Source organism: Grampus griseus (assembly GCF_964374135.1).
Source record: "Grampus griseus genome assembly, chromosome: 17".
In the NCBI taxonomy this organism is placed as follows: Eukaryota; Metazoa; Chordata; class Mammalia; order Artiodactyla; family Delphinidae; genus Grampus; species Grampus griseus.
Window position 1 is genome coordinate 73,237,243 of NC_139011.1, and position 12,799 is coordinate 73,250,041.

The window sequence follows — 12,799 nt, forward strand, 5'->3', positions numbered from 1 at the left end:
ACAGATGGGGAAACTGAGGCCCACAGGTGACATGCTTATCACAGCCACATGGCTAGTTAGCAGTGGTCAGAACAAGAACAGAGGTGTCCTAGCTTCCAGAAAAATGCTTTATCCTGATAGATAGATGATAGATAGATAGATAGATAGATAGACAGACAGACAAAGAAGGTATGTGCATGTGTATTTCTGTATTAGGAGGAGAGAAAAAAGAGGAAGTGGCAATAATGCAGTTTTAATTTCAATTCCAGGAGGTGCCAGGCTTTCCAGTGCAGTCAGAAACTGAGGGATTTCAATGGATCCGAATTGATAAGAGCTGCGTTAAAGCAGCCTGATTCCTGAGCCCTCTGACCCTTTTCTGTACTCCAGTCAGCCTGTTTAAATTCCTTTCAGGCCACCTCAGCATAGCAGCTATAGGTGCTGAGAACGTTTCCTACAAACGCGATCTTGAGCTAGAGGTCCGGCTGTAATGAAGCAAGCCTAGTGCCTTTCTGCTTCTTCCACAGAATCACGGTGTCACCGCAGGCATCCGAACTGGCTTGCATGTGATTCCTTTGCTGAAAAATTAGAACCGCGTCACTTGTCTACCTCAGAACCTTTTAGCAAAGATCACTGAGATATAATCTATAAAGTTTTTAGGTGGAAAACTCTATAAGCACGTAGCGTCATTATTTAGCATTATTAATGGTGATGGTAATTCTATGGCAAAATTATAGTTATTAGGTTTATGCTGCCACCATTATACCATTATCATTAATTATAATAGTCTGAGAAATTGAGGAATTACACAATGTTGGTTTATCTTGTGACCAGATATTCTTCTATCTTTTGGCAAACCAGGGAGAGACGTTCTTCTCGCAACAGTAAGAAATGCTAAAATTAAGCTGAGGTAGCCATCTGGGGATGGGCTGCAGCTCCCCACTGCTATCCTGCCTTTCTGGACCCGCAGAGGAAGGCTGGGTGAACGCCTCCAGGAGGACTTCTTTCCAAGGCTGCTCTGAAAATCTTTTCTCCAGAGGGTCCTTTTCTTGTCATAATCTCAGCATAACTTAAATGTATGTGGCGGAGATTTGCTCTCAAAGCGAGTGGCCTGAAAACTATTTTCTTTGCATTGCAATGAGTGTCTTTGTTTTTCACTCAGAAGAGGTGCAAGACCTTTGACATCTTTGAGCTCTGACTCTTTTTGTTCTGGAAAACCTTCATCCTTTCCCAGACAGGTGACACATCTCTTGTTGAACGCAAGTCACTTTAGTCTGCGTGTCACTTGGATGGAGTTTTATTGTCCTTCCCAATTAGGGCTGCACTTTTAGTCATTCTAGCTCTCATAAGTGATTGAAAGACATCATTTTTTACCTATTCAGAAGGTATCTACATTTAAGAATCTACAATAAGTGATTGAGTATCTTTACTGTTTTCTGGGAGAATGTCTGAAAGAAAATAGAAAGGCAAGTATAAATCTAATAGAATTTTATGGCCCTAATGGAATGCAGCCCCTCGGAATACCTCCCAGATTTCACGTTTAAAAAATTGTTTAATCAGTGGTTTACACTAGTCCATATTTGACCCAAAATATCTGCAAAGCCACAACCCAGTGCTAACTTAAGTTCCACCTTTACAGGCACTGGTATGCCATGAATGAACCAGCGCTAAAAGCTTTTCCCAATTTATAAGGAATTTAAGTTAATGAATGGAGTGCTTAAGGTTTTTCTCACATCCAGCATTCCTAAATCTTTGGCTTTCTTATACTTACCGTAATCTAGTGAAAAATGTCATTTTGTGCAAACTTAGAATGTTCAATTTAGTTGTCTTAATTACTTCCAGTACTTTAAGTAGGTTCTAGACTCTCTACCACTCAGAAAACGTTGAGAATCACTTGTCATTGCCGCACCAAGCGTTACGTCACAGATTCTCTTAGGGAGTTTTGATATTGCACCCCCTGGGAAGTTTTCAGTCTTCTCAAATAGAGGGAGATTACTCATAGAGAGTGATGCCAAAGTAACTTTGAATTTTCTGTATGAATTTGACTACTCTAGGTGCTGCATGGTAATGAATACATAGTCAGTCATTTGCCCCTGAGTCTATATATTTTTGTCCTTCGTTACACTTGGATGGGACTCCAGTAGACCCTGACCCTTCAGAGGAATTGGATCAAAGAGCCAAGCAACTCATTTATTGAGTGCAAGACTTTAGGGTAGGTGGGACCTCCCCTGCGGTCCAGTGGTTAGGACTGTGTGCTTCCACTAATGGGGTTGTGGGCCCCATCCCTGGTCAGGGAGCTAAGGTCCCACAGGCTGTGCGGCGTGGCCAAAAAATAAAAATAAACAATAAACTCGCAATTGCACAACATTGTGAATCGACTATACTTCAGTTAAAACAAAGACATCCGGGTAGGTGTGTGAGGCAGCGCAGGAGGTGGGGCTGGGGAGAGAATGGGTAACAGAACAGAGGATTGGTTCCCAACTTCAAGGAGCTTTTAACTTGCAGATATTTGTTACTTTAAATTATTTGGAAATTTTAGTGTCAGATTCATTAATATGTCTCAGACAAATTTGTCTCCCACTTCACTGCCTTCCAACTCAGGACATTTGGCAATGACTGGAGACTTTTTTTTTTTTTTTTTTTGGCTGCATTGGGTCTTCGTTGCTGTGCGCGGGCTTTCTCTAGTTGTGGCAAGCAAGGGCTACTCTTCGTTGAGGTGTGTGAGCTTCTCATTGCAGTGGCTTCTCTTGTTGTGGAGCACAGGCTCCCGGTGCGCAGGCTTCAGTAGTTGTGGCACGTGGGCTCAGTAGTTGTGGCTCGCGGGCTCAGTAGTTGTGGCTTGTGGGCTCAGCAGTTGTAGCTTGTGGGCTCTAGAGCACAGGCTCAGTAGTTGTGGCACACAGGCTCAGTAGTTGTGGCACACAGGCTTAGTTGCTCCGCGGCACGTGAGATCTTCCCAGACCAGGGCTGGAACCCGTGTCCCCTGCATTGGTAGGCGGATTCCTAACCACTGCGACACCAGGGAAGCCCAGGAGACATTTTTGATTGTCACAGTTTGTAAGGGCGTGCTACTAGTATCTAGCGGAGACCAGAGGTGCTGCTAAACGTCTCACAGAGCACAGGACAGCCCCCGCCCCCCGCCAAAACAAAGAATTACCTGGCAAAAATGTCAGTATTGCCAAGGTTGAGAAAGCTTGCCGTGTGTAACATTAGATAATATTAGATAATATTATCTAATTTAATATTGATTAATCACCAGGTAATGAACATAAAAAGACAAATCATTTCCCTAAGGAAAACTTCTTTATGATAATGCAATAAGTTGAAATCAAGCTAGCATTTTCCTCCTATGATTTTAATTATTTGCTAATCCAGGAAGTAAGATTTTAAATACTTGAGAGGAATTTTGATATCTAGAAAAAATTTCCTAGTAAAAACTTCATTTCAGAAATATAACTTAGCATTTACCATATTGACAATTAATACCTATTCGAAAAAGAAGAAAACATTAGCAGAAATAACAAACTTCCCTTGGGTTTGAAAGGCATTGTATGACTGCGCCCTGCATTTTACTCTCTCGGCTGTCTTATTTAGACTAACACCGTATTTAGATCTTAGCTCCTCTACAGGTATCTTGTGAAGTAGTGCTGTCAGCCCTAAAGGATGTTTTGCAGCATTCATTTCAAATATTCCATGGATAACCCACTTGCACAGCGTATAACATTAGGAGTATAAACAATCTGCCCTTCCATAAAATGGAACTTTAACAAATGGAATGGGTTGAAAAGAGAATCATTTGGAGATGCACAGACACCATGCCTATGGGACATCAAAATGCCTGAGACCCAGTCACTGTCTGTACTTCCACACCAATCTCTGAAATGCCAGGGAGGATACCATGGAGCCATTGACTGGGAGGCCACCTTGGGAATGAGCCACTGGGGCACACTTTTGAGTGCTCGCCCGACTAAACAAGCCTTGCCTAGGTTTGTACCAAGAATAAGTTTACCCTTATCACCAGTCTCCTGCCTTTTGTATACCTTCAGTGCTGAGCGTGAAAGCTGATGTTCATGGTAAGCATGCTGAAATTCTTTCTTAATCACCGAGGAAAGAACACATCCTGTGTTTCACTTACCTGGTCCTATTGCAAAGGTTATCATGAGAGAGCCTTCCTGAACACAGACGTGGATTGATCCTCAGGCATCTGAATCACAAGCTTCCATGCTTTTCTGTTCCAGGACATGGGAAGAAGGCAAGGTGCTCATCTTTGATGACTCCTTTGAGCATGAGGTGTGGCAGGATGCCACGTCTTTCCGGCTGATCTTCATCGTGGATGTGTGGCACCCCGAGCTGACACCCCATCAGAGACGCAGCCTTCCTGCGATTTAGCATTTTGGGCAGGCTCAGGACACGCTGGAGAGAGGCTGCCTCTCTGGTTCAGTCACCTTGGATGTGGGCATAGACGTTCAAACACCACAGCCCTTAATTCCCTGGATTTGCAGCCTGAAAAATTCTAAACCTCCTCCGAGGGTTGGATGACACTAAAGGGAATATATGCCTCGCTGCAATTCTTTTAGAAAATACCTGCGGTATTTCATCCATGACAGCCCCCATCTGATGCCTGTATTCCAGGTGAACCCATGATAGCTTCTACCTTGCCGGCCAAAGATATTTTTTCCACTTAGAATAGGCGAAATCAGTGTAAATGAGAGTATATGTAGAAACTGTAAATGGATTGCTTTAGTTTTTAATTTTTCTATGCAATTATATTTTTCTAGGGAAGCAGGATGATTTTGTCATCACACACCGCTACTTTTTTGTTGAGTTTAATGGCAAGCTGTATAAACGCTTTAGTTCTGCTTAATCGTAACTTTCCTGATGAACTCAGACGTCCCTCTTTTAATTATTTTTAGTAAAAGGCACTCATATGAAAAAACGATTCTATTTTCCTAATACAAAGGAGAAAGACATAATTATGCCAATGTCTTCATGAACCGTACTGCTCCCTACCCATTGCGTCTCTTTGCTTTTTTGTCACCATTGAGAGCTCATGTCTTAATTTCTCTCCTCGCTATGTGAATGGTGGAGATACTGTCAAAATGGTATTTATTTCTAAGAGGAACTTTTTACACTGAAGAAGTACTTGGAGTCATTTTGTAATGAGTTATAACAATGACGCATGTAAATTTTTTTAATGTCAAGCACTAGGCATTAGAAAACAAAAAGTAAAATTTCTCCAAGTGAAAATTTTCTCTTGGGATCAGGTAGATAGGGGGCTGCTAGGACACCTGGCTCCTGGTCTCTTTGCGTCTATGAAACAGGGCTGGAATCCAGAGTGTTTTCTGTTGGGGATCCTTGTGAGTGATGAGGCCGTTGAAAGGACTCCCATCAAAATTTTGTAAAACTATGAAGGATGGCAGAGTGGAAGACCAAGAATATGCCAGGATCTCTGTCCTGCGTGTAGGATGTAAAAATCGCTTTCCTCTTTGAAATTGTTTGGAAGACTCTGACATCTCCCTGGCTTGAGAAACTTCTGCCATTTGAGCTTCACTTTGAGATGGCAATCATTATTGATAGTTCGGCTTTAAAATTTCCTACTGCATAGAAAGAACAGTTGCCTACTCGTTCCGAAGATGACCACGTCATTAATTTAGAGGAATATTGATGCATTAAATTTTGTGTTTTTTAAATCAAAGCTAACTAGAAATGTTAGCTATAAGAATGTAATGATATTCATGCACTGAATTTTAAGCCAATATGAACAAAAATGCTGGAGAAATGACACATAGGTTACCAGATTTCATTCGCAGGTAGAAAAAACACTTGTGCTTTCTTTTCCATTGAAGGACAAAGAAAGATGCTTCCTTTATCTTATTTAGAAAACATTCTTTAATATTGAAATGAACCCCCTTTGCTTGTCTTTAAGGACTTCAGCTTCCAGTCAGAGTTTGTAAAATATTTGTCCTCTTTCCTTCTGTTTTGCCAATGTTGAAAAATCTCACTAAAATAGGTGAAGAAGCATGTGAGGAAAAATGTCCAAATTAATTACCGAAATCCAGAAGAAAAAGCAAACTCTTGAAAAATAAAAAAGCATTTGTGTCCTTCAGTATTTATTGAACAGAAGAAATGACTGACAAAGAACAATACAATCTAGTGTTCATGTGGTAACATTCATGTCACTTACTGAATTTGGTTCTTGTATGTATATTGCATACACATAAAGAAATTCAAAGTGTAAGTTGTCACTGTTGAACCATCATCTTTGATTCATTTAATGAAATCATGGAATAGAGTCAAAACTAGCTCTTAACTTAGTAATTATAGTATGGTATTTAAAATCGGGTCACTACAGGAGGATTCTAAATATTGCCGATTGGAAAGCCAGAGCTATTACTGCTGCAGAATGTTGGCAATAATAGACTCCAGTAGCATTTGAAATACTGGATCCCACAACTATTTTATAAACTCAAGTAATAAAATGGGTTTTCCAATTCGCTTTAATTCTTCATCTTTCTTCCCTATGTTGTGGTATATAAGAAAAGTGTTTCAGTCATTGCATTGGTAGAATTATTTCAGTGTTATTTTTTTGTTATTTGAAATGTCTACACAAAATGAATTGGTTTTATTTATACTGTGATGCAATTGGTTAAGAAATATTTTAAATTCTCTTTCAATTTTATTTCAAGGGTGGAATACAAAAATCACTTCTGTTATTATTTTCTACCAGTAGAAAAAAATTATAACACTAGATCCATTAAGAAAGAGACGTAATACATGATTAAGATTAGTATCTATTGAGGGTGATTATGGCCAGTTGAATCACCTCTTTCCTTTGAATTTTTTAGCCAACAAATTAACCCTCCCAAGTACTTAACGTGTAAAATCATATTTTACTGCTCATTATCAACTAAAATATTTTTTGTTTGAGATTGAGCACCAACTGGTCATACTAATGAAGGCCCATGTCATGCAGATGGCTGGGAGAATAAGAGATAGCTAAGAACATACACCTGGTTTTGGGAAACATGGCACAAGTAAGGATATCATATCTTATGATAATCTGCTTATTTTTTATCTGATTTCCTTTGAATGGATAGCTGGGGACTCCATTTCTAAGGATAATAAACAAAGAAATAAAGTGATCTTTGGCATTTCATCCTGCATTCCTGGTCTTCTCTTATTTTCAGTTCTTTCATATTTCACCATCCTTAAGGGTCTTCCTCCATGATTGATACCTACCCTCTCAGCAACAGCCAGGCCCTTTCTGCACACCTTTAACTGGTTGCAAGAGGAGGTGAGGGGACGTGGGGAGCGGTGTGATACTTTTGTAGCACTTTTCTTTTCTGTAGTGACCCAAGTGAGGCAACTTGAATGGATTCATTAATCAGTGACATGTATTTTCAATGAGACCCCCCCCACCCTCTAGAGACACACATCCCCTGTGGGAAGTCACATTGCTAAGATGAAATAGAGATCTTTCCGTTTGTGTCTTTGTTTAAAATTAGCTCATGATAATCAGCTGGTGGCCTGATCAAAGATGTGATATCAAAATCATTTTTGCAGGATATCAAAAAAAAAAACAACAACAAGCTCTGCAAACAGCCAGACCTACGAGAACGTGCCCTTAGGCTGAACAATTTGAAATTTGATGCTGGTGATGAGGTCAAAGAAAGTATTTCAATATAGGAATGGAAATCACTGGAGATACTATTGTCTTGGGGCTTTGCACTACATTAAACTTGACAGTTGTGTCTGCACAGTTTAATTCTTACGTATCTACTTGGAAATGCACTTAATCTTAAATTGCAAAAACTGGACAGAGTCTCTGCAAAGCCTCAGAAAGATCCTTATCCTAATGAAGTGTGTGCGTCAGATTTAGTTTTTCTCTTTTCAATTCACTTAATACTATAAATATGGGATGGGGGGAATCTTGTTTCCATAACTGCCTTGCTTCATCCTCCAATTCCCTCATTGAAAAAAAAAAGCATCTCTCAAGTCTTTGTTCAACTTTGGCTGCTTAGACCAATGGCTGGTGAGAGTCATTACTGGGTGGCAGGAGAGGAGGCCCTTGTGTCGAGCCGAACGCACGCATTGTGGGGTCAGTTGCACATGTGCTTCCTGGTGGCTGCTACCACTGAGGGCTGGCGATGTCTGGAGCACAGGGTGGCTCAGGGTTCAGTCCAGAGCCAGGAGTGGCTGAGTGTTCTCATTCTCTCCCTTGTCCTCATGTTTCAGGGTCCCAGCTTCTACCACAGACTGAGATCTAATAACAGGGGAAGGAAAAAGATATGATTACAAATAAGTCATGGTGTCAGCCATTTTGGAATCTTGTAAGGCATTCAGACTTTATGTCCCCCTTATTAACCAAGACACTCAAAATAGCTATATAACTTCTCCCCCCCCTTTTGTATCTCTGTGTTCCTTGCTTTTGTGTCTTCTACACCACATTTTGAGGGAGCGAGGCATCTTGGAATCTTCTTTGCAGGAATCTCTTCTTTTGGTAAAATGAACACGTGTTCTAGCCACAACTCTGCCCCCCGTCTAAACATTCTGTGGATCTTGAGATGTATAAAGTCTCCTAAATTTTGTTAGATTTTTAATGTTTCAAAGTATTTCTGAGAGCCTTTGTTTCTCAAGGTCATAGGAAGCTATCATGTATGATGTTAAGACCATGAGATTTGGAATCAGATGGTCGATGTATTCTTGACCCCTTACTGACAGGAGTCTTGGGGGAGTTTTCAGAACCCTGGACCTTTATTGCCTCACCTGTAAAGCAGAGCTGTTACCTACCTTCCAGCGTTGTTGAGAAAGACTAAAACTAATACTATACCTAAAGCACTTGACATGTACTTGTAGTCAAAATTTATGGGGCACTGTGTTATCACCATTATTGCAACAATGGCATTGATCTTAGTCTCTGGTGTGTCCTTTTATACTAGAGTAATAACAATTTCCTGTGTTTATAACATGATTGAAACTGAAATTAGTTTCTAGCTTTATAGAGAGAAGATGATAAGAGCTATGCACACAGTAGACATTCAATAAACGTTCACATACTAAAAAAAAAAAAAGCCATTCAAAACATTAAGAAAATGGTTGAATTGGGTTGTTCAAATAAGCAAGATTTACATATATGTGCAGTAAATGGTTAACTCAGTAGGCCTGAGTTGCCCAAACCCTCCACATTCCAAAAGTCTTCAGGACTGTCCCTTGACTGGTTCTTCTGAACCCTGGGAGGATCCTGACTGATAAAGTGTCTTCGTTTGCCTGAGCTTTGGGTCACACCCTGTCAGTTGGACTTCTTGTTGGGGAAGGTGGAGGAGTTGAAGACCGAGTGGCTAAGGTCAGTCACACATGCTCTGCATGCCTATGTGACGGACCCCCCCCCCCAATAAAACCCAGAACCCTGGGCATCAAGGCATGGGTGGGTGGTTGGTGACACTGTGCATGTGTTGTCACTCGTCATTGCTGAGAGAATTGAGCTCTCTCTGTGTGACTGCACGGGAGGCAAACTGGAAGCTTGCAAGTGGTCCAGTGTACCTGAACTCCACCCACTGCACCTTTTTCCTTTGCTGATTTTTATCTGTATCCTTGTGCTATAAGAAACCTTAACTGTGAGTGTAACTACATTTCCGGGTCCTGTGAGTCCCTCTAGCCAACTATCAAATCTGGGGATCCCAAACACAGTATATAATAACACTAATATTTGCTGTCTGTGCACCTGGTGTAGTTGTAACTTCTTTACATGCATGAAGTTACTTCATTTTCATACCCCTAAGGAGTGATGCTATTATTGCTTCCATCTGGGGAGTGGGAAAAACTAAGGGACCAAAAAAATCAAGTAACATAGGAAAGGCTGCACAAATAGAGAATAGAGAACAGGACAGGTATATCACCCTCACAATGTTCCTGGGTCTACCTCACACTGCAGAGATTTTTAGCTACTCTAAATGTCAATCCCGCCAAACAGTCCAACGTTAGGTACCAAGTCTAACCTTTGAAAATGAAATGGATTCGTTTGCTCCTGGGACAGGGCAGAGAAGCCCCAGGTAGTGTAGTTCAGCTCTTTTACACATTGCCTACGTATTTCTGTCTTTGCTTTTAAATAAGGCCTGGTGTGTGTGTGTGTGTGTGTGTGTGTGTGTGTGCGCGCGCGCGCGTGCACATACACGTGGGGGGGGGTAATTGATTTATATAAGAAGAAGAAAAGCTGAAAACCCAGAAGGCATGAAAACAAACTGAAAAACAGAGAAGTAGAACTGCCCACACAGGCCACTCCGTGCAGCACCTTGGACAGCTGCCTAACTGCTTTGCCCTTCAGGCCCTGGTGAAGGTGAGGATGCTCAAGGCCGGTCCTTTACTACTGAAGTGTATTCTTCTGCTTTCACGCCAGTTGGCTTTGTTTTACAACATGGCAAGAGAATCACAGCCACAGAGTTAGAAGGGACCTTGGCGACCCACTAGATTAACCCGCTAGGACATATTCAGTCAGGAGCCACGCAGCCTCTTGCTGAATACATCTGACTTAAGAAGTCTACTCCTCCAGGCTCGTAGAGGAGGAGCTCTGCTAGGAAGTTCTTTCTTACACTGAACTAGAACCTGTCTTTTTGCAATTTCTCTATACTGCTTCTGGTTTCGTCTGCTGGAGCCGCCAGAGTATGTGTAATCCATCTGGTCCACGTAACAGCCCTTTAAGTACTTCTCTAGTGCTCTCCAGCCCTCTCTCTGCCCGCACTAAAACTAACCAAACTCTTCTTGAGCCAAGGTTTCTAAAATTACCACTCTCCTGCATCTCTTCATCAACTGGTTGCCCTCAGGACGTCACCTCAAAAGGGAATGAAATTATCGCTTCCTCTCTTCTTCTTTTTTTGTATGCTTCTGTTGAAGCATAGAAAATGCACCTAGAATTGCCTTAACCTTTCTGGCACTCACGTAATAAAGCCGAGGGAAATATTAGCTATATTTACACATGCTGCTGTTAAGTCGATTCTCCCCCATCTTGAAAGTGCGTGGTTGAGTATTTCATCTTTTTTAATTTGGCTTATATTACCACTGTATCTCTATCCTTTTGGATCTAGAAATTTGTTATCCATCCAAATGATTGTCTGTGATTTTCACGAGTATTGGATTTGTTTCCAGACTTTCCCTTCCCCTATTTTGGGAGCCACTATGGGGAAAAAAAATCAACAGATTCTCAAATATTGAACTTTCAATCAACAATCACTTATTTCCACTCACTCATGGTAAGAAATGCTTGTGAATGTCCTCTGCTATATGCCAGGGACTGTGAGAAAATGTTCAGAACCCCTCATTCCTTAGTGGAAATATTGCTTCAGTTACCCGGTCATAAACGCACAGATAGGTATGGGATTACTGTGATAGGCACCCTGAGAACAGGGCATTTGGGGGAGGGGAGACATTAGCTCTAGAAGGAAAGGAAGGAAGGAGAAAGCTATCATTCACCCAGTGACATCATTCACAGTCCTTATTCAGGTGACTCTTCCCTCCACTTGGCATCAGATTTGGATCTATTTGGGATTTTTTAATACCCATACTGACAGCAGGGACACAGAATGCTAGTTTTGTTATCTCAGCCAATAGACTGTTTGTCTTGGGTGAGTGGTGAGTAACAATTGAACAGTTCTGAGGCACCGACCATGAGGGACCAAACATAACATTTTTTCCCCTTGTTTGCTTTTTTCCTGATGAGAAGGAGACCATAGCCTCTTTACTTCCGGCATGACATGATGCCATTTACCTGGTCACACAATGAACATTTGATATAAGGAACACACTCATCATGAAGTGTTTGAAATTCACTGGAAAAACAGAAAGCATATGTTGCTGTTTTCAAAATCTAGTATAAATAAAGCCAAGAGAAACACCTTTCTTAAATCTTGCCCTCAGTCCATTTAGCTGAGTCACAGTACTCTCTGGGAAGACCGATCCACTGCTCACTGATAGAAATGTCTCCACCACTTGTAAACAGAGAGCTCAGGAATTGTGCATTAACTGGAGGACCCCTTGCCTTGCGACTTTGTTGCCCAGATCACGCTCAGTGGTAATCCCTCCATGTGGTGGATTTGCCTTCTCCCAAGAAGATTAACACTTCTGCTAGAATAAACATTTCAGACTTTTCCCTTGGGTCCTCTTTCCAACACTGAAAGCCAGCTTAACCCCAAGGGCAAGCAGAGGAGTTATTTGAGCTATCTCAACCATCATTATCTCAGTGCTATAGCAGACTACCCTCACAAAGGCTTCATTCTTGCCTTCATAGCCACATTTTGTTTTCCTGCTATTATATCTCCTCTCTCTCTCTCTCTCTCTCTCTCTCTCTCTCTCTCTCTCTCTCTCTCTCTCTCTCTCTCTCTCTCTCCCCCCCCCGCCCCCATTCTCTCTACCTTTCTTCTTTCTACCTTCCCCTTTTCCTCTCCAAAATTTGGAACTTTCTCCACTGCATGTCATTCAAACATCTATAGCCATGGTTTAATTTTTACTGATTCCAAAGGCAATTAAATTCCAAAAAGAACAAGATAAAGATGGAAAATGTTCACCATGAGCTAGTCCATTCTGCACAGACTTGCAGTTGAACTAAGAGTTCTGTTCTCAGTCAGAGGCTTATTTGCAGAACTTCACTTAGCTACCTTATCTCAACAGCTGTCACCACATATTCTTCTTACTAATGAACTGCCATGGCCTGGCTTGGGCTTTGTGGACCCCAAATAAGGGCACAGGAGCTCCGCCCTTCAACCCCAGACATTCACCTAGAGTCACTGAAGGCCAGGGCTCTAAGGAACCTCAGAGGCAATTTAGTCAAACCCTC

At 41.5% G+C, this 12,799-nt stretch overlaps 2 protein-coding genes across 6 annotated transcripts in view; one reads left to right on the forward strand and one right to left on the reverse strand.

Annotated features, from left to right (window-relative positions):
• The window catches only part of ASPH (aspartate beta-hydroxylase), a gene marked incomplete at its 3' end in the record, with an annotated part of 208,582 nt that extends 201,462 nt beyond the window's left edge, over window positions 1-7,120 (forward strand). For all 5 annotated transcript variants that reach the window (XM_082674443.1, XM_082674445.1, XM_082674444.1 and 2 more), the window contains one exon: window positions 4,215-7,120. In XM_082674443.1, the coding sequence (XP_082530569.1) occupies window positions 4,215-4,365 (151 nt within the window). The remainder of the gene's footprint in view (window positions 1-4,214) is intronic.
• Window positions 7,121-8,151: 1,031 nt separating this feature from the next.
• Window positions 8,152-12,799, reverse strand: part of CLVS1 (clavesin 1) — a gene marked incomplete at both ends in the record, with an annotated part of 133,529 nt that continues 128,881 nt past the window's right edge. The window contains one exon of the mRNA XM_082674841.1: window positions 8,152-8,239. Within this exon, the coding sequence (XP_082530967.1) occupies window positions 8,152-8,239 (88 nt within the window). The remainder of the gene's footprint in view (window positions 8,240-12,799) is intronic.